This window comes from Amphiura filiformis, chromosome 15, assembly GCF_039555335.1.
Source record: "Amphiura filiformis chromosome 15, Afil_fr2py, whole genome shotgun sequence".
Lineage (NCBI taxonomy): Eukaryota > Metazoa > Echinodermata > Ophiuroidea > Amphilepidida > Amphiuridae > Amphiura > Amphiura filiformis.
Genome location: NC_092642.1, coordinates 52,810,650 through 52,836,934, shown reverse-complemented (window position 1 = coordinate 52,836,934; position 26,285 = coordinate 52,810,650). Strand labels below are relative to the sequence as shown.

Sequence of the window (26,285 nt, the reverse complement as noted above, 5' to 3'; positions counted from 1 at the left end):
ATAAAGCAAATATAGTTTTACATTTTGTAGCACCTAAATTTAACAAAAAAAAAAAAACGTTCTTCTTATGTTAAAATGAGTTCATATCAGGGCGTAGACAGCTTTAGTGGTCAGAGGTGAAAAGACAAAATAATCATCAATTTGAACCGGTATTATTGATGGGATATGTACATATACCGATTTTTTAGCGAGACTGTAGGGCCTCCAAAAACAGGGCCAAAAGCGTTTTTATTGAGACAATGCGCAGCAAAAAAATTTGGTATTTTACATTCCTATTGGTCATTTGGTGCATGATCGGGGTAATTTTGGTGGGAAACAGACTCCTTGCCCCTTTCTTTTCCTATGCCTTCCGATTTCTTTCATTTTTGATATCACGGACACTCTTTTCAGGGAGCACTCTGCCCCCGCTGGTTAGTACGCTTCTGGTTCAAATGGTGAGTTTTAGCATGTTTTTTTTTTCATGAATTTTTTCAAAAGATTATTTTCTTCAAAATAATAGATTCATGTGAGGATATCTCACCAAAACCATACTCGGATCCATTCCCACATATGGCTCCCATCATCACGTGGCATAGATTTCTTTTTGACTTTGGGGTGGACTCTGGTGAAAATCTTTGAAGTGGGTGAATTTTCGCTCACAGAATAACTTTTCACAAACAAATGCGAACAAAATACTTGCCAGTTTGAAGCTAAAATAAATATATCTGATGAAAAATGGAGCACCCTTGCCACCAAATCTTTTTTCTGGTCCGAGGTGGAGCAATTTTTTTTTTTTTGGGGGGTCTGAGGTGAAGCAATTTTTTTTGATCAGATGGCACGACGTGACAAATTTTTTCCAAAAAACTATCCAGCCCCCCCCCACCTTGGTATCTAAAGGTGCTTCCCTTATATAGGTTTATACAAGACATGTAGTGTTGTATTTTTTTTTATTCGACATCGAATTGATTACATAACTTGGGTCACGGCCGGGCGTTCGTTGCATCAATCAAAGAAGTTTAGTCAGACTAATTCGGGGGGGGACCACTCCCACTTTGGAGGTGACGCGTACTAGTATGTAGGGCTGTTAAGACCCCCCCCCCCCACCTTTTCAGCATCGCTGTCACCCAAAGACCCTATATTTTTACGAGCACATGCTCTGTCACCCAAAGACACCCTATTGTTCCATTCGATCTGTCACCCAAAGACCAGTGCCGCACCGGGATGAGGTGCAGGGGAGGGGGTGATGCAATACTTATCCCAGGGTGTTGAATTATAGGGGGGAGCGCTTTTGGCGGGACAAGGGGGAGCAAATATTGGCACAGGTATAGGTACTATTTGCACCGTTTCGATATTGCGACCTAAAATGTGATGTAGAAACATGTCAGGATAGGCCTAAATTCAAATGGTATAAGAGGGAATATTTTTGGCATGTCAAAATATTTTGATGCATAGGCCTAATAGTAGCCATGAATGATCTTTACCTATTATAACCAAAAGGAACTGTTTTTGGGTCACTATATTTGAAAAAATCGTTTTGATTAACGAAAGTTGTAGCTTCGAAATACTAAAAATGCCATTTTGCGAATTTAATAATTGCGAACCGGGCTGGAACAAGTAAAATGGGGACTTTTGGAGTTGCGAACAGTCAAAATCAAGGGTCTTTCTTGGCTTTTGGTTGAAAATCCCAGAAATATGAGGAATGAGCAATTTTGAGGTCTTTTAGAGCTAACTTTATCAAAATCAAGGGTCTTTTCGGAGTTCTATTTTGGTAAAATATGGAAGGTCTTTCGGAGCTGCGAAATCCTAAAAGGGGGGTCTTTCCGGGGGAGCATACCTGTATGGTCATTTGTGTTAAGTGCCCTTCCCCCCGTGATTACAATGCATTTGCCATTTCCGAAAGGAACTGCATAGTAAGAGGCAAGGTTCATTATTGATTGGAGATTCAGTAGGCCCTATAAAGAGACAAGTACGGTAATAGCATTACGGTGCATGCGCTTTTAAAATTCCGTAATCAATAAGAGCTAATAAGTATAATGAACAAAATCATTTCTGACAGAACGACGGATAGCACAGTAGTATAAGCGCTCGACTGTGAAACCGGAGGTTGAGGGTTCGAACCCCAGCAGAATTTTAATTCAGATAATTTTCTTTTTCTTTCGTGAAGAATAATAATAATTGAATCCGTCTTATAAAATTTAACATAGTGTAGTAGAATCATGGATAGGCCTATGTGTTATCAGATAAGATCTTCTGTAGATTACCATATCAAAAGAATTTCGTAGTTTTATCAAGCAAGTTTCTAAGTGTGCCCCTAATCGTGGTTTGTATAGAATTGAGGCTATAGCTTTGTTTGCTAGTAACCAATGACAGAGCCGCTACGATATTAATTGAAAACAGGTCACCGCTAGAGGCGCTGCATTTAAGATGCAGCCTAAAAAGTTTATTACGGGACAAAACAGATGTGCCATATGCGATATGCATCCCGACCCTCCCTACCATCCTGACCATCCATAGCACGATAACCATGCATGACCTCTACCCCTCCCATATGAGATATGCATCCCGACCATCCCTACCATCCCTAGCACGATAACCATGCATGACCACTACCTCTACCATAAGATATATGCATCCCGACCCTCCCTACCGTCCTGACATCCCTAGCACGATAGCCATCCATACCTCTCCCATTATGCGATATGCATCCCGACCCTCCCTACCATCCTGACCATCCCTAGCACGATATGCGCTTTTTGTACAGAAGCGCGTACACATTAACACACATTGAAAGCCTCTTATAAACGTCACTAGTTATCAAAATCCAAATTTTTACTTTTTTAAAGTAAGCTAAAGACAGTTTCTAGTCATTTTGCAAGATTTCATCCTTCTGCGACATTCAGTTCGGAAGAAATGATGTTCTAAAAATCAGCTCGGAATCGCCAAAAGACCCAAATTTCAACATGTTTAACAACATGCAGAGTTTTGCAGAGGTTGAACAGAAAATTGAATGTTTGATGCCAAAAGGTACTTTCTAATTTTAATTTTTTAGTTGTGAAAAATACAAAATGTGACTGTGTATTGTATTCATGTTTTATTATCTTCAATATAAGCCTATTTACATAAGTATGTTGAAGTAAACCCCCCCCCCCTTCACTTTCTGTGTCTTCAAAACAAGGCCTACTGATATTGGCAATTTAAGCAATACGAGTTTTATGAGTTATTCTGGTCTGGTATAAATATATAGCAAAAACACTCACCTTTCATGCTTTTCTTAACGTCACAGATTTGTATTTTTGGAAAAATTTTAAAAAAACATATTACTAAAATTAATCACAAAAGTCATTTAAAGCATTTGCGAATGAAATAAAATGATTTATTAAAATGTCTGCCCTTTTTCTATGCGCTTTTTGTACAGAAGCGCATTACTCCTCTTTTCGCCATACGCCAAGTGTTTCTAGAATGCTGCTAATACCCCTCGTATTAATTGTCTGCATGCGCTTGAGAATTCAACAATATTAATAATGGTAGCTCTATTATAATACACATTAAAGTTTAAGCAGATAAAATTCCAAAATATGGTACGTTTTGTGTCTTTGCTTGTCACGTGGTATGTTGAAGTAATGAAGTTGCGATTATATGTTCAACTTTCCAAGATGGCACCAACAAGTCAGGTGGCCGAGTGGTAAAGGTGCTGGTAATATGTCGATACTGTATACATGATAGCGGCGCAGTGCAGCGTGGGTTCGAGCCCCACCTCTGCCGAACTGAATTTCCTTTTATTTTTAATTTCATATTATGTTAGGGAAATGTGGCTGGGAGAATTTATGTATGACGAAGAGTGGTGTGGAAGCGCGTACACCCCAACACACATTGAAAGCCTCTTATAAACATCACTATTTACAAATGATTTATCGCAATCCAAATTTTTACTTTTTAAAGAAACAGTTTCTAGTCATTTTGCAAGATTTTCATCCCTCTGCAACATTCCGTTCGCAAGAATGATGTTCTAAAAATCATCTCGGAACCCAAATTTCAACATGTTTATCAACATGCAGAGTTTTGCAGAGGTTGGACAGAAAATTCAATGTTTGATGCCAAAGGATACTTTCTAGATTTTAATTGAAAAGTACAAAAATATGTGTATTCAAGTTTGAATATCTTCAATATAGGCCTATTTACATAATTATGTCAAAGTAACCCCTCCCTTTTCTTTCTCTGTCTTCACAACATAGCCTACTACTGATATTGGAAATTTAAGCAAAAAAAAGCGTAATTCCGATATGGTATAAATCTACAGCAACAGCAAAAACACTCACGAAATAGTAGGGTACAGAATGGAAGTCCCGTTCTCGGGTCTTCTACAAGAAGTTTTGAAGGTGTTTTTATATAGATTTGAGGACGCTGAATACAATGAGAGGGGTCTGACCCATCGAAAAGTGTGGGAAACTCTCGCTAGAGGGCGTTTTTCAAAATGGCCGCCAAAATCCCTTAAAATCGCCATACTTGGTCAGAGAAGCACCCAGCAGCACGATTCATGATGTCTATACCCATGTTTTCAGGGTCAAGGAATTCAATAGAGTCATTTACAATAGCCTAGGACCTATCATTTCAAGATGGCTGCCAAAATTTCAAAACGGCCACCAGTGAAAATTAATTTGGCTATATCTCGGGTGCAGAAAGTCCTAGAAGTATGATTCTGGTGTCTATACCCATGTTTACCATGTTTACAGGGTCTAGCCTCCATTGGACTAATCTAGAACAGCACAGGACCTTAAAATTCCAAGATGGCCGCCAAAATTGAAAAATAACCACCACTAAAATACAGAATTTTGCCTATATCGTCAATCTTTTCTGTGGTTTAGACAGCCTTATCCGAGGTTTACGATCCTTACCTGGGGCTAAGATGCCTTAACCTTAGCATAACGCAGTCTAAACCCCAGATAAGGTATCTTAACCCCAGATAAGGCGCCGTAACCCCAGATAAAGGGACGTAAACCCCAGATAAAGCAGTCCCAATCCCAAATAAGGCACCTTAACCCTAAATAAGGAACATAAACCCCAGATAAGGCATCTAAACCCCACGTAAGATGCTCTACATAAGGGTTGTAAACCCCAGATAAGGGTTGTAAACCCCAGATAAGGCATCTAAACCCCAGATAAGGCGCCTTAACCCCCAGATAAGAGAGGTAAACCCCAGATAAGAGACGTAAACCTCAGATAAGGCAGTCTAAACCCCAGATAAGGCGCCTTAACTTCAGATGAGGGACGTAAACCTAGGATTACAGTCTAAACCCCAGATAAGGCATTAAAAAAACCCCATATAAGGCGCCTTAACCCCAAATAAGGGATGTTAACCTTAGATAAGGCAGTCTTATTCCCAGGTCCATTTTTAGGCATCTAAACCCAGATAAGGGACGTAAATGTAGGATAATGCAGTCTAAACCCCAAATACCCAGCAAACACAAAACGTTTTAAACAGGTTATATTTGGGGTTTTGGTTTTGGTAAAATCGTTTTAATAACATTAAAATGTTGGGTTATATAAAGGTCATGGAAATATTTTTAAATATTTCCATGACCTTTTAAAAAACATTATGTATATGAAAACACACTACAAAACTATTTTTAAAATGTTTTCAACAAACAACATTTTGTTAGAATATTTATCAAAAATGTTTTTTAAATGTTGTGAAAACGTTTTATACCCTTTATACCCTCTATATAACCCGACATTTAAAAACGTTTTCTGGCAACCTTATCTAACATTTGGCGAATGATGTCGAAAACAGTTTGTGTTTGCTGGGTAAGTTGCCCTAACCCCTGATAAGGGACGTTAACTGGGGATAACACAGTCTAAACCCCAGATAAGACATCTAAATCCCAAATAATGCGCCGTAACCCCAGATAAGGGACGTAAGTTTTAGATAAGGCAGTTTAAACCCAAAATAAGGCACCTTAAACCCTAGATAAGGAACACAAACCCCAGATACGGCATCTAAAACCCAGATAAGGCATCTCAACCCCAGATAAGGTGCCTTAACCACAGATAAGAGAAACTCCAGATAAGGCAGTCTAAACAATAGATAAGGCACCTAAACCCCAGATAAACATCTAACGCCAGATAAGGCCCCTTAACCCCAGATATTACGTCCCTTATCTAGGGATAAGGCACCTTACCCAGGGTTTAGATGCCTCATCTGGGGTTTACGCTCCTTATCTGAGGGAAGGCGCCTTATCTGGTTGTTAGACTACCTTATCTGGGCTTACGTCCCCTTGCTGGGGTTAAAGCACCTTGTGTGGGGTTCAGATGCCTTGTCTGGGGATTTAGACTGTATTATTCTTGGTTTATGTCCCTTATCTGAGGTTAAGGCACCTTATCTGATGTTAGACTGCATAATCTGGGGTTTACATTCCTTATCTGCGGTAAAGGTGCCTTATCTGGGGTTTAGATTGTGTTATCATATATTAATGTCCCTTATCTGGGCTTAAGGCACCTTATCTGGGGTTTAGACTGCATTATCCTAGATTCACGTCCCTTATCTGGGCTTAAGGCACCTTATCTGGGGTGTAGACTGCATTATCCTAGATTCACGTCCCTTATCTGGGGTCAGGGTGCCTTATCTGGGGTTTAGACTGCATTATCCTAGATCCATGTCCCTTATCTGGGGTTAGCTAGGGCACCTTATCTGGGGTTTAGACTGCATTATCCTAGATTCATGTTCATTATCTGGGGTTAGGGTGCCTTATCTTGCCTTATCTGGGGTTTAGACTGCATTATCCTAGATACACGTCCCTTATCTGGGGTTAGGGCGCCTTATCTTGTCTTATCTGGGATTTAGACTGCCTTATCTGGGGTTTGTGTTCCTTATCTAGGGTTTAAGGTGCAGGTGCCTTATTTGGGATTTAAACTGCCTTATCTGGAGCTTACATCCCTTATCTGGGGTTACGGCGCCTTATCTGGGGTTTAGATGCCTTATCTGGGATTTAGACTGTGTTATCCCCAGTTAACGTCCCTTATCAGGGGTTAAGGCAGCTTATTTGGGGTTTAGACTGCATTAAACAACATTTATTTCCATTTTAGACTTTTTTATAGTCTATATTTTCTTCATTTCAGCTTAATTTAGCAGTTGTCATGGTTGTGTGCAAATTCCTATTACTATTAGATACGTTGTAATAAAACATGATTTTAAACATTTGTATATTACTTTTCTCTGAGGGCTTGCAGCAAAATTGATATTTTATTTTCCTTGGTATGGGTTTGTGGCTAGTAGTCAGGTAATGATGATGATATGATGATGATGACGATTTACGGCGACGACGACGCCGATTTACGCCCGAATTTACAGCGGCATTTATGATGATAATGATGACGATGACGATTTATGATGATGATGATGATGATGATGATGATGATGATGAACAAATCAAATCAAATCAAATCAAAGATGATAATGATGACGATGACGATGATGGTGATGATGATGATGATGATGATGATTAATTCACAAACGAAAAAGAGGAACAAACATGCCTAGCATGTAATTCTATTTTTAACATGGAAAAATTTGACCCCTTATCTACTCGCAAACTGAGATTATGCATATCTTATCTCTTCAATAAACATTGTACAAGTCGATTTGGCCTTGGCACGGGCCCTTGCTGTAAATATGTCACATGTTGTTCGGATTATAAAGACACAGTTTGTTGACTCTATAATGTTTGTGCACTCATAAATTGACCTCTGAGTGTATTGGGTATAAATGCATGTCCTTCTATAACAACAGGTTAACTTTCTTGTTGAATGGAGGCCTCGAGGTCACTGAACTGTGTATTTGGAGATGATGTATTTTTGGGTCATAGCACACGTGTTAAGCAAAAACATATACTGTGACTGATACCATAGAAACGTGCTCTTTGTTTAAACATTGCAAGTAACATGAGTGGCAAACATTAATGTTTCATATTGCTAGTAACCCCCCCCCAAAAGCAATGCAATGTTGGAGCCAATACTAGACCAATTGTCCGCTCCTGTCTCAGTATCAAAACAACATTGACTGGTGGGTGCGGAGAGGGGGGGTGAGAATTTCATACTAAATTAAATCCTCATCACTGCCATCATCGTCACCATCACGACTCTAATAATCATCTGACATCAGTTGTATTATCCATCATCATCATCATCATCATCATCATCATCGTCATCATTATCATCATCATCGTCATCATCATCATCATCATATCATCATCATTACCTGACTACTAGCCACAAACCCATACCAAGGAAAATAAAATATCAATTTTGCTGCAAGCCCTCAGAGAAAAGTAATATACAAATGTTTAAAATCATGTTTTATTACAACGTATCTAATAGTAATAGGAATTTGCACACAACCATGACAACTCGTAAATTAAGCTGAAATGAAGAAAATATAGACTATAAAAAAGTCTAAAATGAAAATAAATGTTGTTATTAACCTATATTTACATCCCTTTAATATCTGGGGTTAAGGTGCCTTATCTGGAGTTTAGACTGCCTAGTCTGGGATTTAAGTCCCTTATCGGGGTTAACACGCCTTATCTGGCCTAAAGATCTATGCTTAAAGAATGGATCTGGGATTTAGACTGCCTTATCTAGGGTTTACATCCCTTATTTGGGGTTAAGGCGCCTTATATGGGGTTTAAATGCCATATCTGGGGTTTAGACGGTGTTATCCTAGGTTTACGTACCTCATCTGAAGTTAAGGCACCTTATCTGGGATGTAGATGCCTTATCTGTTTTTTAGACTGCCTTATCTGGGGGTTTACGTCTCTTATCTGGGGTTAAGGCACCTTATCTTGGGTTTAGATGCCTTATCTGGGGTTTATGACCCTTATCTAGAGTAAAAGCACCTTTCGTGGGGTTTAGATGTGGTTTATGTTCCTTATTCAGGGTTAAGGCGCCTTATTTGGGGTTTGGCCTGCTTTATCTGGGGTCTACGTCCCTTAATCTGGATTTACGGCGCCTTATCTGGGGTTTAGATACCTTATCTGGGGTTTAGACTGCGTTATGCTAAGGTTAAGGCATCTTAGCCCCAGGTAAGGATCGTAAACCTTGGTTTAAGGCCGTCTAAACCACAGAAAAGATTGAAGATATAGGCAAAATTATGCATTTTAATGGTGGTTATTTTTAAATTTTGGCGGCCATCTTTGGATTTTAAGGTCCCGTGCTGTTCTAGATTATTCCAATGGATTTCTAGACCCTGTAAACATGGGTATAGACACCAGAATCATACTTCTAGGACTTTCTGCACCCGAGATATAGCCAAATTAATTTTCACTGGCCGCCATTTTGAAATTTTGGCAGCCATCTTGGAATGATAGGTCCTAGGCTGTTGTAAATGACTCTATTGGATTCCTTGACCCTGAAAACATGGGTATAGACATCATGAATCGTGCTGCTGGGTGCTTCTCTGACCAAGTTATGGCGATTTTAAGGGATTTTGGCGGCCATTTTGAAAAACGCCCTCTAGCGAGAGTTCCCCACACTTTTCGATGGGTCAGACCCTGCTCATCTGTATTCAGCGTCCTCAAATCTATAAAAAAAAAACACCTTCAAAACTTCTTGTAGAAGACCCGAGAACGGGACTTCCATTCTGTACCCTACTAAAAGTGATTTTTTCATGCTTTTCTTAACATCACAGACTTGTATTTTTGGATAAATTAAAAACAAATATTCCTAAAATCACGAATGTCATTTAAAGCATATGGTAGGGGTAGTGGTCATGGATGGTTATTGTACTACGGATGGTCAAGAAGATAGGGAGTGTCGGGATGCATATCTCATATTGGAGGGGTAGTGGCCATGGATGGTTATCATGCTAGGGATGGTCAGGATGGTAGGGAGGGCCGGGATGCATATCTCATATGGGAGGGGTAGTGGTCATGGATGGTTATCGTGCTAGGGATGGTCAGGATGGTTGGGAGGGTCGGGATGCATATCTCATATGGGAGGGGTAGCGGTCATGGATGGTTATTGAGCTAGGGATGGTCAGGATGGTAGGGAGGGTCGGGATGCATATCTCATATGGGAGGGTAGTGGTCATGGATGGTTATCGTGCTAGGGATGGTAGGGAGGGTCGGGATGCATATCGTGTATGGGAGGTGTAGTGGGTATGGATGGTTATCGTGCTAGGAATGGTCGGGATGTTAGGGAGGGTCGGGATGCATATCGGGTATGGGAGGGGTAGTGTGCATGGATGGTTATCGTGCTAGGGATGGTCAGGATGGTTGGGAGGGTCGGGATGCATATCTCATATGGGACGGGTAGTGGGCATGCATGGTTATCGTGCTAGGGATGGTCAGGATGGTAGAGAGGGTCGGGATGCATATCTCATATGGGAGGGGTAGCGTTCATGGATGGTTATCGTGCTAGGGATGGTCAGGATGGTAGGGAGGGTCGGGATGCATATCTCATATCGTCGGATGCATCACATACTGGTCTATCTTCAATTTTTGACTTTTCTGAGAAAATTGGTATTATAGTTTCTTTTTTGGAGCTCTTCCAATTCAACAAATTACAGACCTCAATTTTTCCTAAATAATTAGTTATAAAATGTTGAATTTGAACTATTTATGATTTTTACAAAAAACGCATTTCACATACTGAACTATCTCGGGAAAACACGCATTTCTAGAAAACCGCAATTAAAAATCTTGGTATTAAGCTTACATTTCTATAATTTAATTAGACTATGGATTTTCAAGAAATTGGTTTTAAATTAAAGCATATACTTAACAGAATTATTTAAGTTGAATCTTGAATTATATTTACGTATGCAATATTGACCAAAAATACATTAAAGTTGTAGTTCTGTATGTGAAATGGTAAATTTCCCGATATCATATTTAAAGTGCATTACATACAGGTCTATCTCGAGATAGACCAGTATGTGATGCGCCTAAAGTCGCATCACCGTTCAGCGAATCGAGAAGCTTCAGATAGCCCCAAGATAGACCAGTATGAAATGCACTTTAAATACGATATCGGGAAATTACGTATTTCACATACAGAACTACAACTTACGTGTAGTTTTAAGCAATATTGCATACGTAAATACAATTCAAGATTACACTTACATAAATCTGTTAAGTATATGCTTTAATTTAAAATCACTTTCATTAAAATCCATAATCTAATTAAATTATAGAAAGGTAAGCTTAATACGAAGATTTTCAATTGCGATTTTCTAGAAATGCGTGTTTTTCGAGATAGACCAGTATGTGATGCGTCTGACGATTTGGGAGGGGTAGTGGTCATGGATGGTTATCGTGCTAGGGATGGTCAGGATGGTTGGGAGGGTCGGGATGCATATCGCATATGGGAGGGGTAGCGGTCATGAATGGTTATCGTGCTAGGGATGGTCAGGATGGTAGGGAGGGTCGGGATGCATATCTCATATGGGAGGGGTAGCGGTCATGGATGGTTATCGTGCTAGGGATGGTCAGGATGGTAGGGAGGATCGGGATGCATATCACATTTGAGGGGTAGTGGTCATGGATGGTTATCGTGCTAGGGATGGTCAGGATGGTTGGGAGGGTCAGGATGCATATCTCATATGGGACGGGTAGTGGGCATGCATGGTTATCGTGCTAGGGATGGTCAGGATGGTAGGGAGGGTCGGGATGCATATCTCATATGGGAGGGGTAGCGTTCATGGATGGTTATCGTGCTAGGGATGGTCAGGATGGTAGGGAGGGTCGGGATGCATATCTCATATGGGAGGCCTAGCGGTCATGGATGGTTATCGTACTAGGGATGGTCAGGATGGTAGGGAAGGTCGGGATGCATATCGTGTATGGGAGTTGTAGTGGGTATGGATGGTTATCGTGCTAGGGATGGTCGGGATGGTAGAGAGGGTCGTATACATATCGCGTATGGGAGGGGTAGTGGGCATGCATGGTTATCGTGCTAGGGATGGTCAGGATGGTAGGGAGGGTCGGGATGCATATTGCATATGGGAGGGGTAGTGGTCATGGATGGTTATCGTGCTAGGGATGGTCAGGATGGTTGGGAGGGTCGGGATGCATATCTCATATGGGACGGGTAGTGGGCATGCATGGTTATCGTGCTAGGGATGGTCAGGATGGTAGGGAGGGTCGGGATGCATATCTCATATGGGAGGGGTAGCGTTCATGGATGGTTATCGTGCTAGGGATGGTCAGGATGGTAGGGAGGGTCGGGATGCATATCTCATATGGGAGGCCTAGTGGTCATGGATGGTTATCGTGCTAGGGATGGTCAGGATGTTTGGGAGGGTCGGGATGCATATCTCATATGGGACGGGTAGTGGGCATGCATGATCATCGTGCTAGGGATGGTGAGGATGGTTGGGAGGGTCGGGATGCATATCTCATATGGGAGGCCTAGTGGTCATGGATGGTTATCGTGCTAGGGATGGTCAGGATGGTTGGGAGGATCGGGATGCATATCTCATATGGGACGGGTAGTGGGCATGCATGGTTATCGTGCTAGGGATGGTCAGGATGATAGGGAGGGTTGGGATGCATATCTCATATGGGAGGGGTAGCGTTCATGGATGGTTATCGTGCTAGGGATGGTCAGGATGGTAGGGAGGGTCGGGATGCATATCACATATGGGAGGGGTAGCGGTCATGGATGGTTATCGAGCTAGGGATGGTCAGGATGGTAGGGAGGGTCGGGATGCATATCTCATATGGGAGGGGTAGCGGTCATGGATGGTTATCGTGCTAGGGATGGTCAGGATGGTAGGGAGGGTCGGGATGCATATCTCATATGGGAGGGGTAGTGGTCATGGATGGTTATCGTGCTAGGGATGGTCAGGATGGTTGGGAGGGTCGGGATGCATATCTCATATGGGACGGGTAGTGGGCATGCATGGTTATCGTGCTAGGGATGGTCAGGATGGTAGGGAGGGTCGGGATGCATATCTCATATGGGAGGGGTAGCGTTTATGGATGGTTATCGTGCTAGGGATGGTCAGGATGGTAGGGAGGGTCGGGATGCATATCTCATATGGGAGGCCTAGTGGTCATGGATGGTTATCGTGCTAGGGATGGTCAGGATGGTAGGGAAGGTCGGGATGCATATCGTGTATGGGAGTTGTAGTGGGTATGGATGGTTATCGTGCTAGGGATGGTCGGGATGGTAGGGAGGGTCGGGATGCATATCGCGTATGGGAGGGGTAGTGGGCATGCATGGTTATCGTGCTAGGGATGGTCAGGATGGTAGGGAGGGTCGGGATGCATATCGCATATGGGAGGGTAGTGGTCATGGATGGTTATCGTGCTAGGGATGGTCAGGATGGTTGGGAGGGTCGGGATGCATATCTCATATGGGACGGGTAGTGGGCATGCATGGTTATTGTGCTAGGGATCGACGGATGGTCAGGATGGTAGGGAGGGTCGGGATGCACATCTCATATGGGAGGGGTAGCGTTCATGGATGGTTATCGTGCTAGGGATGGTCAGGATGGTAGGGAGGGTCTGGATGCATATCTCATATGGGAGGGGTAGCGGTCATGGATGGTTATCGAGCTAGGGATGGTCAGGATGGTAGGGAGGGTCGGGATGCATATCTCATATGGGAGGGTAGTGGTCATGGATGGTTATCGTGCTAGGGATGGTTGGGAGGGTCGGGATGCATATCTCATGGGACGGGTAGTGGGCATGCATGGTTTATCGTGCTAGGGATGGTCATGATGGTAGGGAGGGTCGGGATGCATATCTCATATGGGAGGGGTAGCGTTCATGGATGGTTATCGTGCTAGGGATGGTCAGGATGGTAGGGAGGGTCGGGATGCATATCTCATATGGGAGGCCTAGTGGTCATGGATGGTTATCGTGCTAGGGATGGTCATGATGGTAGGGAGGGTCGGGATGCATATCTCATATGGGAGGGGTAGTGGGTATGGATGGTTATCGTGCTAGGGATGGTCAGGATGGTAGGGAGGGTCGGGATGCATATCGCGTATGGGAGGGATACTGGGCATGCATGGTTATCGTGCTAGGGATGGTCAGGATGGTAGGGAGGGTCGGGATGCATATCGCATATGGGAGGGGTAGTGGTCATGGATGGTTATCGTGCTAGGGATGGTCAGGATGGTTGGGAGGGTTGGGATGCATATCTCATATGGGACGGGTAGTGGGCATGCATGGTTATTGTGCTAGGGATCGACGGATGGTCAGGATGGTAGGGAGGGTCGGGATGCACATCTCATATGGGAGGGGTAGCGTTCATGGATGGTTATCGTGCTAGGGATGGTCAGGATGGTAGGGAGGGTCTGGATGCATATCTCATATGGGAGGGGTAGCGGTCATGAATGGTTATCGAGCTAGGGATGGTCAGGATGGTAGGGAGGGTCGGGATGCATATCTCATATGGGAGGGTAGTGGTCATGGATGGTTATCGTGCTAGGGATGGTTGGGAGGGTCGGGATGCATATCTCATGGGACGGGTAGTGGGCATGCATGGTTTATCGTGCTAGGGATGGTCATGATGGTAGGGAGGGTCGGGATGCATATCTCATATGGGAGGGGTAGCGTTCATGGATGGTTATCGTGCTAGTGATGGTCAGGATGGTAGGGAGGGTCGGGATGCATATCTCATATGGGAGGCCTAGTGGTCATGGATGGTTATCGTGCTAGGGATGGTCATGATGGTAGGGAGGGTCGGGATGCATATCTCATTATGGGAGGGGTAGTGGGTATGGATGGTTATCGTGCTAGGGATGGTCGGGATGGTAGGGAGGGTCGGGATGCATATCGCGTATGGGAGGGGTAGTGTGCATGGATGGTTATCGTGCTATGGATGGTCAGGATGGTAGGGAGGGTCGGGATACATATCTCATATGGGACGGGTAGTGGGCATACATGGTTATCGTGCTAGGGATGTTGAGGATGGTAGGGAGGGTCGTGATGCATATCTCATATGGGAGGGGTAGTGGTCATGGATGGTTATCGTGCTAGGGATGGTTGGGATGGTATAGAGAGGGTCGGGATGCATATCACATATGGGAGGGCATGGTTATCGTGCTAGAGATTGATAGCATAAGTTTTTTTTACTGATTTGCATAAATGAATATTCATAATATACAAAATACATATATATGACTCATTTGTGCTGTTTGGAGCTGTTGCGGCCCATTATGGTTGCAGAAAGAAATTACGCGACCCGCGTGTAGCGCGGGTATCCCACTAGTAATATTAAATATATTATACTACCGGGCGCCTCCCGCTAGTCTTACTATAAATAGGCGAATTTTGTATGTATCTATGTATGAAGATCGAAAGGCTCCGTCAGTTTGGATCCAAATGTCGCCAAATTCATACTGGAGATCGAGGAATATACAGGAAATGGATTGGACTTTATTTGGTTGAAAATGGTCAAGAATTGGCCTAAAAATCTTTTTTTCGGACAAATATATAGCAGTTGCTTGTTTTACGAGCTATGCCAACCAACGCGTCCACATGTCTAGCGGAAAGCGCACCGTTGTTAGCAAGTCGGTGCAGCGTACACGCCCACGCACGGGTGCGCATAGCCAACTTGCGTAAGGGTTATGGTTTATGGTATATGGGATGGGATAACGGGATTAGGCCTACGAAGACTATAAATACCGTAAAGTTACGGGAGGAAGGAAGCAAGCAAAAATAAGGAAGAAAAAAATGGGAACGGGGTTAAATAAATAAATAACATGAAAACGGAAAGTCACAAGCGAAGCAGCAAATAAAAAAATCTAAAAGAGAAATGCAATAAAGGGCAGATTAAAAAAAATAGGAACGGGATTGAATAAATAAATTACATGGAAACGGGAAATTACAAGCTAAGCAGCAAATTTTTTTTTTTTAAAGAGGGGGAATAGGCTGATGTAGATGAAACTGAAAAGAAAGAAGCTAAAAAGGAAATGCAAGAAGGGACAGGTCTAGAAAAATAAAATTTACCTTTTCAATATGTTCAATGAGTCTGTTCAGTAATTTCTCCTGTTTGAGTAAACGCTCCCATTTACTCATCTAGCGGGGACTTGCGCAAAGCGCTGGTGTCCCGCTAGTATGATCAATATTGGATATTTGGATATACCTAAAAGTTTTAGTCATACATACCTATTAGATAAGCCAGATTGGTCCAAATTCTGATTTGGAGCTCCATCAGGAAGGTCAACATAACTAAATTATATAAAAGAACAAAAAAATAACATAAATAGAATAGGGAAAAGGGCTTACACACTGTATATAGTCTAGGTCTGGATTTCCAAAAGTGCTCTAGTTTTCGAGTTACCTTCACTCACATACTGGAAAGATGACTTAGTGTTTTTAGTTAGAGACCACCAATTTATATTAGGTTTGAGGGATATTAACTTTAATCATGTGTGACAATTCTTTTCTATAGCCACTTTTGTGATTTCATGGTGTGCGACAAAGGGGTCATTTTTGACCGCTTTTTTAAGGGGTAGGGGGAAGCAATTTTGTCAATAATTTCAAAAAATTGTTTTAATGCTTATGGAATTTTCGGAATATATAAAATAGGTATGATTTAATATATATATATGTGTGTGTGTTCTGTTTGTTCATAAACTGGCCATAATATGGTCATTTAGGTCTAAATAAGGCATATTTGGCTCAATTTAAGCAAATTTTTTTGTATTTTACAGTTTGAAGTCCTCTTTTTATATATTATATGTAATGGAATGAGTCAAATTTGCTTTTGGTAAAAGAAATTATCACTGGGCAGTTATGGGGAAAGTTTCATAACCCAAGCACATTCACTTTTTTAATTATTGATCACCAACTGCAGGTTTTTTTCCCCAAAAAAACCTATAAATTTATGATTTTTAGCAATGAAACGCATGGGTACAGTATATTAACCGACCGAAGTATTGCGTAAATATAATGGAACAGTGGTTATCATTATTTCTTAAGATGTATCTGAAGTTTCTGTTATATTGTAACATAGATTAAGCATTTTATTCAGTAGTTTCAAAATGGTTGCCATGGTAACATGGTCTTTTCATGGTGTCTGCCCAAGGGTCACTTTTGACCATTTTTGAGGTGTAGGGGTAACAATTTTGTCCATAAGTTTACAAATTTAGCATCAGTGCTTAAGAAATTGTCAGACTATATGAAACAGGTAGGCTTTTATTGTTTGGTACAGATGTATTATATGTGACCAGCTCCAACAAATCCCAGAACAAGTCACCAGACATGTTTTTTAGTTATAGGCCTTTAAAGATGACACTCCCATAAAAAAGAATGAAATTCTGAAATTCTTAATTTCATGGTATTTGACCTTGGGACCAAGTGGACTTTCAAATCCTTGAAAGTACTTATTAATAAAAATTCCTTTAAAAGGAATAGGGCGGGCAAATGAAAAATTGTCAAGAGAAATGAAAGAATGAGTAAGTCAAGTTCACAATTAAAAACAGGAAAATATGACACAACATCGATTTCCAATGGGGAATAACACAAAACGTATAAACAAAGTTAAAAGAGTTTTTAACTTTATACGTTTATCGTTTGTTATTCCCCATCGGGAGGTTGTGTCATATTTTCCTTGATTTTAATCTTATCTATTGCTTATCCTTTGTTCTCTGCTGGTCAGTTGGAACAGATTTTCCCTGTTTTGATATTAACCCTTCACATCATAACAGAAGACGTTTTATGTTAACATTTTATATAAAACATTGTTATAAAACTTTTGTAGATAATAGTTATTTAAAACATTTCCGTAATCATACCTAGAGTTTTTTTTTTATCATCAGATAGAAAGACTTCTGCTCATCTTCTCTGGTGAGACAACAGGGCTGGGGTATCTTTCCATATCAAAGTTTAAAAATCTGTCATATCAATTTCCTCAATATGTTGTTTTGATACAACTTATGAGGGGAAAAGTTTGATTTTACAATATTTCGATATTATTTTTTAACTTTGTAACTTTATTATGATTAACATAACTGTATTTCAAAGCGTCAAACTATATCATTATTTTGCCCCAACAAAAATAATCCAGGGAATAAAATATTCATTCATATGTTTATTTATTTTATTCAACCTGGGCCATTTCTAGGCCTACTGGTGCACATGCATTCTAATAATTTGTCTATAATACCTTATACAACTAAGCATCAGCAATTAGCACTATTTGTCACAAGATTTGAAAAGTAAATAGCCTATGTACACACTGAACACAATGCACATACAAGCTGTATTTAAGTACATGCCGAAGCTATCAGTATAAAATGATATATATGACCTTCACGATGCTATTAATTTAGCCCAAAGATTAGGAAAACTAGGAAAACTGGTGAACTGGTACTGTTCAAATAAAAACATCTGCAAATCTTGCTGCAATTTCCAAATAGTATTTCTATTACTAAAATAATTATTTTTGTTATTTCTTTTAATACAAACACATTACTGCCTATGATGACTTTATCGTATTACTTACATATCAAAATCAAGTAATAATTACAAAACTCGCCAGTAAACTATCACCTCTGTGGGTGTTTGGGATATAACCGCACGAATATTTTCTCAACACTGCGGCATGTGAGAAAGTAGGTCAATAGTCAGAGAATACAGGGCGGGTGCGGCACGCACCCCCAAAAAGAGGCTTATTTAATCAATAATTGACAGCTCAACTATGATATTCCCTATTCAATCTTGTGTAAAGCAGAAAATGAATTAGCCCATTACTCGAATAGCAATTGACCAAAAATATCTAGGTATCATTTACAAAATTATCCATATCTTGAAAAGTATTGAAGCTATGGGTCTTTTTATCTTTTCAGTTTTCATAAGTCTATTGTTCAGAAACGAAAACGTAAGGGATTAAGTGAGTTGATCTGTAACTTGAATTCATTGTTAACTTTGAAGTACCAATCAGCTTATTTCAATAGAGGTGGAAGCCTGTGTCAGTAAAGGCTGGATGAGACAAGATTATGGAACACAATTGTTTTTAATGGTCTAGTGCCCTCTCGTCTTTGATGTTGTTAAATTGATTCACATTATGTGACAAAATGCCAATCCAAATGAAAAGGTCCACTTTTTTGGGCGAGAAACGCAACGCGTTTCTCGCGCTATTGCACTGGGTTTTGACATACATATTGCTCACAGCGTTGCAGAAAATATTTGTGCTGTCTATATACTCAGGAAACTACAGAGGTGATAGCGTACATTTAAATTTGTAATTAGTACTTCATTTTGATATTCAAACAGTGCTATAATGGAATGAGTTTGTATTAAAAGAAATAATTGTTATACAACTTGGATGAACTAGAATTACTTGTATGCAAATCCGAAAATTGCAACAGATATTTTCATTTCTTTAAGATTTAGCGGTATTGCCAGATTTTATGTACAGTTGGGCTACATTAATAGCCTCATTATAGTTTTATTAATACTGGCAAAATACTTGCTTGTATGTGCTTGCTGTTTTATCTAAAGCGTATATAATCTGTTAATGATACGATACCCCATAGCCTCGTTATAGTTTTATGAATACTGGCAAATTACTTGCCTCAATGTGCTTGCCTGCTTTGTTTAGCATATATAATTTGGTAACGATACGAGACGCCCTCCATGGACGAAAAAGAACAAATATTAGTCTGTGACGCCCTCACTCAGGTTTGCTGGTTTAATGAGAATCCATTAATCGGTGTAATGAATAACTGGAGCTAAAAGGCGCAAGGTACCTTCGGAAGTAAATTAATGTAATGAGGGATCCAATACTGATAAGGAAATATTCCTAGTAGGCCTATAATATCTGGGTAAACGTGGGAGTTAACTTATAAAGAAGTTAAGAACGTCATTTGTAATATGAAACACTTAAGGCTAAAGATAAAAATTACATCTTGTGAAAATGTTATTCGGGTCAAATTTATTGTCAGAACACGGAGATAAAATAGCATTGAAATAGAAATAGATGTATCAAGGACGTTTATGAACATTAAGAAATAGATGTATCGAGGATGTTACGTTTATGAGCAATAACAAACAGATGTATCAAATTGTTATACGTTTATGAACATTAAGAAATAGATGTATGGAGGATGTTACGCTTTAATATGAACATGATTTGCAACATTGTTAACAATTGCTAGTATGTCAACAAATGAAAGTTCTGTAATTTGATTAAATTCTTTAATACTAAATTCTTTTGGATGTCATCAAATTGTAAATCTCTACTCAAATTTTTGATGTATTAACAACTAGCTATGTATCAAAGATGTTAACTCATGTACAAAACATTAACGCTCTTATCTTGTAAACATTGTATACCCATAGCTACTTTAATTAACAATAAATGTTCTGTAATTGTTCTTTATCCTTCATTTCTATTAGACTTTCAGTGTATTAGCAAGTAGATGTATATGTATAACAGATGTTATTCGTTTGTAAACACTTTTTTTCATAAACATAGGATACCCAAACCTACTTATTATGCTAACAATGAACGTTCAAGGGAAGGGATTACCTGAAGAAGTCAGGAAAATGTGCCACTTGAGAAGAAAAGCCAGAGTCTTGATGTTAAACAACCCCTCAGCTCCAAACAAGAACTGCTATCGGAAGCTGAACAAAGGGGTCAAATATCAAGTGAAGCAGTGGAAAAGAAAACTTCTTGAAAAAGACGTTCAAGAAATGGAAGAAGCCCATGCAAAGAACATAAGCCATGATCTCTTCAAGAAAGTCACAAAACTAGCAGGTGATAAAACCAAAGTTCAAACTGCAGCCAAAGACAAACAGCCCCAGAGGAAGTAATGAAGTGCTGGGAGGAATACTTCAGTAAACATCTGAATACAGAATTCCCCAGAGACTGTAATATACTTAACTCCATCCCGGAGCCTGTCAACCCCGCTACAGCAAGTTTGCCCTTTTCAATAGAAATTTAGAAATCTCATCAAGTTCTTGGAAAGAGCCAGAAAGGTCAACCTGAAGATCAACAGATCAACGAGGAAGTCACAATACAGTACGACGCATCAGAAGGTGGCCTTGGTGCAACACTGCTTCAGCATGGTCAGCCTGTGGCTTTTGCATCACGAGCATTGAGAGCAGCAGAATGCAACTACGCACAGATAGAGAAAGAGTGCTTAGCCATTGTGTTTGCATGTGAGAGGTTTGATCAATACCTGCACGGCACAGATCTCGTAACTGTCCATTCTGATCACAAGCCACTTGTTCCAATCTTTAGAAAGCCTATGCATAAAGCACCTAAGCGACTGCAACAAATGTTGTTGAGACTGCAGCGATACGCCGTACAAGTAGAGTACCTGCGAGGACCTGAAATGCACATAGCTGACTGGCTGAGTCGAGCGTACCCGACAACAGAGCCTCAGGAGAAGATTCCTGAGTACCCGATTTTCAAGATACGGCAAGAGCAGCACCTGTATGAAGACATTGAAGCAATGAACCAGATGGAGTACCTGAGAGTGTCTGATGCAACCAGTTTAAAGATACAGAAAGAAACACAGACAGACACAACACTGCAGACATTGAAGACTGTTGTGCTCCAAGGATGGCCAGAAGATAGAAACAAAGTGCCAGCAAATGTCAGAGAATACTACAGCTGCAAAGAAGATATCACATTGCAGAATGGAATACTGTACAGAGGGATGCAAGTCATAGTCCCCAAAGCACTTCAGCCAAATATGCTGAGAAAGCTACACACTAGCCACTTAGGAATTGAAGCAACACTGCGAAGAGCCAGAGATGTATTATACTGGCCAGGAATGGCAGGACAAATCAAAGACATGATAGCCAAATGCAGTGCTTGTAACGCCTACCAAGACAAACAGAAATCTGAACCAATGATGTCTTATGAGATACCCAGTAGACCACGGTGTCTTGTATCACAGGACCTTTTCTCATACAGAGGAGCAGAGTACCTGATTACAGTAGACCACTTTAGCGACTTTTGGGGACTCGACCATGTAGAAGAAACTAGATCAGAAGTAATCATAGAAGCAACCAAAGCACATTTTGCACGACATGGTGTCCCTGACAAAGTTATTACAGACAATGGACCACAGTTTGTGGCCCAAGACTATGAAGACTTCGCAAGACAATGGGAATTTGAACATATAACATCTTCTCCCTATCATAGCAGGGCAAATGGCAAAGCGGAAGCGGCTGTAAAGATTGCAAAGAAGATGATTAAGAAGACAACAAGTTCAGGACAATTAAGATCTCTATCTAGCAATACTGGATTGGAGAAACACACCCAGTGCCGGAGAAACACACAGCAGCCCAGTACAGAAGCTCATGTCGCGGAGGACAAATACCTTACTTCCAACACCGCAAGGGTTACTACAACCACAGGTTGTAAAAGGAGTTCCGACAGAAATCAGACTCAGAAAGCAACAAGCGAAAGTCCAGTATGACAAAGGAACGCAACCGCTACCCGAACTAGAAATAGGTCAACAAGTTAGAATGCAACCAAACAAGCACCACAGTGAATGGAGTTTAGCAAAATGCGTAGCAAAAGTTGGACCGAGATCCTACCTCGTAGAAAACGAAGAAGGGCAAAGGTATCGGCTAAACAGAAAATTTCTGCGCACAATGCAAGAACAAGACAGTCAACCAGTTATTCCGCAAGATTTGTCACCACCACCACCAACAGAGAAACGCACAAAGAAAACGCAAGAATCATCTGCTGCAAGTAGACCAATACCACCAGCTGCAGAAAAGGTTCCAGAGAAAACACCATCAGCAATGGTTAGCACACCCAGAACAGACAACAAAGCACCAACTCCAATCAAGTTACCAGAGAAACCAGCATCACCAAGAAAGTCAACCAGAACCAGAAGAGACATTAAACCATTAAATATGTCGTCTTGAGCCAACATCACGTCTGAATGAGTCCGCTATTTATGAGGTCATTTATACCCCTTTATGGTGCCTTAACCTGGCTAATATTACCCTCCTGTCAATCCCGGGTAAAGTATTCTGTAGGATGGTTCTTAACCGAATTCAACAGACTGTAGATAACCATCTGAGAGAGGAACTGTTCCAGAGGCACCTCAGATGCGGTATTTACAGTACGCCAAATCTTCGAAAAGGCTAAAGAAAGACGCATTCCAATACACTGGAACTTTGTAGACTTCAAAGCAGCATTTGACACCATATGGAGGGAGGCCCTTTGGAAATGTCTGCGATCCGTAGGAGTAGACGCCAAACTGGTGAACCTCATTGCAAAAATGTATGAGCAAACCAAATGCTCAGTCGTGGTAAATGGAAAGATCACCGATTGGTTTGAAGTCCTAGTTGGTGTTAGACAGGGATGTCTTCTCTCACCATGCCTCTTCTTTAATCTATATCTGGAGTTTGTCATGAAGGATATCCAAAATCTAGGCTCAGGTGTGCAGATGGGTGACATGTGCATTAACAACATCCGATATGCAGATGACACCACACTCATGGATATAGACTTTGAGAACCTGCAAATCTCCACTAATGAATTGGAAAAAGCATGCAGCAGCTGGGGAATGAAAATTAACCCCACAAAATGCAAGATCATGTCTGACGATCCAAGAGATATCATGCTGAACCAAATGCCCATTGACAAAGTAAATAACTTTGTCTTTCTGGGTGGTAGTAGTAGTAGTAGTAGTAGTAAAACTTTATTTATTCAGGGTAAACTCAATTCAGTAATACAATACTGGTCTCCCATGAGACCCTGATACAAAACAACTTTAACGAAAAACATTTTACAAATATGATTTTATAATTACATTTTTACTGTAACTACAAAGCAATCTAGTATTATATTTAATACTGTACATTATGATTCACAATGCTATTAGCTTTAAACTGAAATAAACTTAAAGTTGGCAAACTAATGCGTATATCAGATGAAAGTTTGTTCCATACTGTAGCCTCTATAATGGAATGTACGCTTCCCAGGATTTATACTCCATGAAGGAATAGCAAGAGTATTGCATGATTGACTGCGAGTTCTCTGAGAGTGAACATCATGAGTAAAGATGAACTGAGAATGCAGGTACGATGGTCCATCATGCTTGAGGCATTTAAAAATCATGAGAAGGAGATGGTTTGTCCACCTTTTATTCAGTTTATTCCAGTTGAGGGTATTCATTAAATCACAAATTGGGGTTCTGATATCAGCAGATAAGAGCACACAAGCAAGTTTATTTTGGAGGATTTGGAGAGTATAACAGTTTTCAGCATTGCAATTTGACCAAACAGGACTACAGTAATCAAAGTGAGGAAATATCAGTGCTTGGGCTAACATTTTCAAAACATCCGATGGTAAATAAAATTTAACTCTACGTATTACTCCAATACATTTAGAAATTAAAGAAGAAATGTAATCAACATGTTTACTCCAAGATAGATGTGGATCAAAGATGACACCCAGGTATTTGAATTCATCTACGGTACTCGTTCAATAACATTGTTTTTGTAAGTAAGAGAGATATCAGAAAAGTTATTTAAACTATGTTTGGTCCCAAATACCATAAATTTAGTTTTCTTAGTATTTAAAGTTAATTGATTTGATTCAAACCAGTGAGCTATTTTTAGCATGTTACAATGCATTTGAGAAGTTAGGTCAATTGGATCTGCGGAACTGAAAAGAAGGGTGGTGTCATCAGCATACATTACACATTTACAATTTACTATAAAATCAGGTAAGGTATTTACAATAGATAATAAACAAAAGAGGTCCTAAGATTGATCCTTGTGGAACCCCGATGTTAATTGCATTAAAGTTTGATAGTATTGAATTTACATTTACAGCTTGAATTCTACCATGTAGATAGGACTTTTAAAAACCAAGTCAGAGCATTACTAGTAATGCCATAGCTTTGAAGTTTTGCAAGAAGAATTTTGTGGTTTACAGTGTCAAATGCTTTTTTAAAATCAAGAAATAATGCTCCAGTGATTTTGCCATGATTCATGTTATTTAGGATAAAATCGGATACATCAAGAAGGGTAGTGGAAGTGGAATGGTTTTTCCTGAAACCAGATTGACATGAATGCAAGATGTATTTGTTTGTCAAATATTTATACAGTTGATTGTGTACAGCCCTTTCAAGGATTTTAGAGATAATTGGAAGTACAGAGATGGGCCTGTAATTACTTACATCATATTTATCATCATTTTTAAATAGGTGTCACTTTAGCTTTCTTCCAATCAGAGGGGAAACAAGATGTTTTAAGAGATAGATTACAAATATAAGCAAGAGAGGTACAGATGATTGGAGCAGCTAGTTTCAAAAGTTTTACACTAAGATTGTCAAGACCAGATGACTTATTATTGTTCATATTTATACATAATTCATCCAATACAAATTCTGGAGTAATCAAATCAAATTCAAAGTCAGAAGAGTCATGAGAGTTAGGAGAATCTGAAATTGTGGTAAAACTATGGCCAACATCATTTGAGATATTATCTTTAGGAAATTTATCAGCTAGTTTATTACCAATAGAAGTAAAGAAATCATTAAATTTGTCAGCAGTTTCTTTATCATCATTAGTCATACCATTATCCGAGTAGTGTGCCCTCAGTAGAAGAGGATATTAAACGTCGCACAAAGTTGGCAGCCTGGGCAGTTGGTAGATTGAAAAATACCATCTGGTCTAACCATGACATCACCAGATCGCTGAAAGTAAGGATCTACCAGTAGCTCATCCTCCCTATTGCCACCTATGGGTCAGAATCCTGGGCGTTACGTGAATCCGATCGACACAGACTGGATGTTTTTGAAATGTGATGCCTTAGGGCAATGCTTGGAGTTTCACTACTTGACAAAATCCGCAACAATTCCATCAGACAGAGTCTCAACATCACTAGCTCCATCAATGATGTTATCTGCCGGAGACGTTTGAAATGGGCTGGGCATATCTTCAGGATGCCTCTACATCGGCTTCCCTACCAAGCCTACATTAATGACTTCAACAAGAAAAGACCACCAGGTCGTCCACCAACCAGATGGAAGGACCAAATTCAGAGGGACTTGGGAATGACCCCACATGAAGCAAAGACACAAGCAACAGACAGAACTGGATGGAGGAGGCTTACTCAGCAGAGTGCAAGGGGCCACACCGGCCTGTGCAGTTAAGTCAAGTAAGTCAAGAAAAACATAGGAGAGTGACGGTATGTACACACATGAATTATGTTTACCTAATGTATGTGATATATTTTTATTTGGGGTCAAAGGTCATTAAGGGATCACTTCCGGTCCAAGACAAAAAAACATTCAAAATGTCCCTTCTGTCACAAATAACATGGCAGAGTGATACTATGTGCACACATGCATTGACATAAGGCAATGCCTG

General features: G+C 40.4%; 1 protein-coding gene across 1 annotated transcript in view; it reads right to left on the bottom strand.

Annotated features, from left to right (window-relative positions):
- The window catches only part of LOC140171035 (uncharacterized), a 108,995-nt gene that overhangs the window by 62,865 nt on the left and 19,845 nt on the right, over positions 1 to 26,285 (bottom strand). Inside the window, exon 4 of the mRNA XM_072194216.1 lies at positions 16,095 to 16,157. Within this exon, the coding sequence (XP_072050317.1) occupies positions 16,095 to 16,157 (63 nt within the window). The remainder of the gene's footprint in view (positions 1 to 16,094; positions 16,158 to 26,285) is intronic.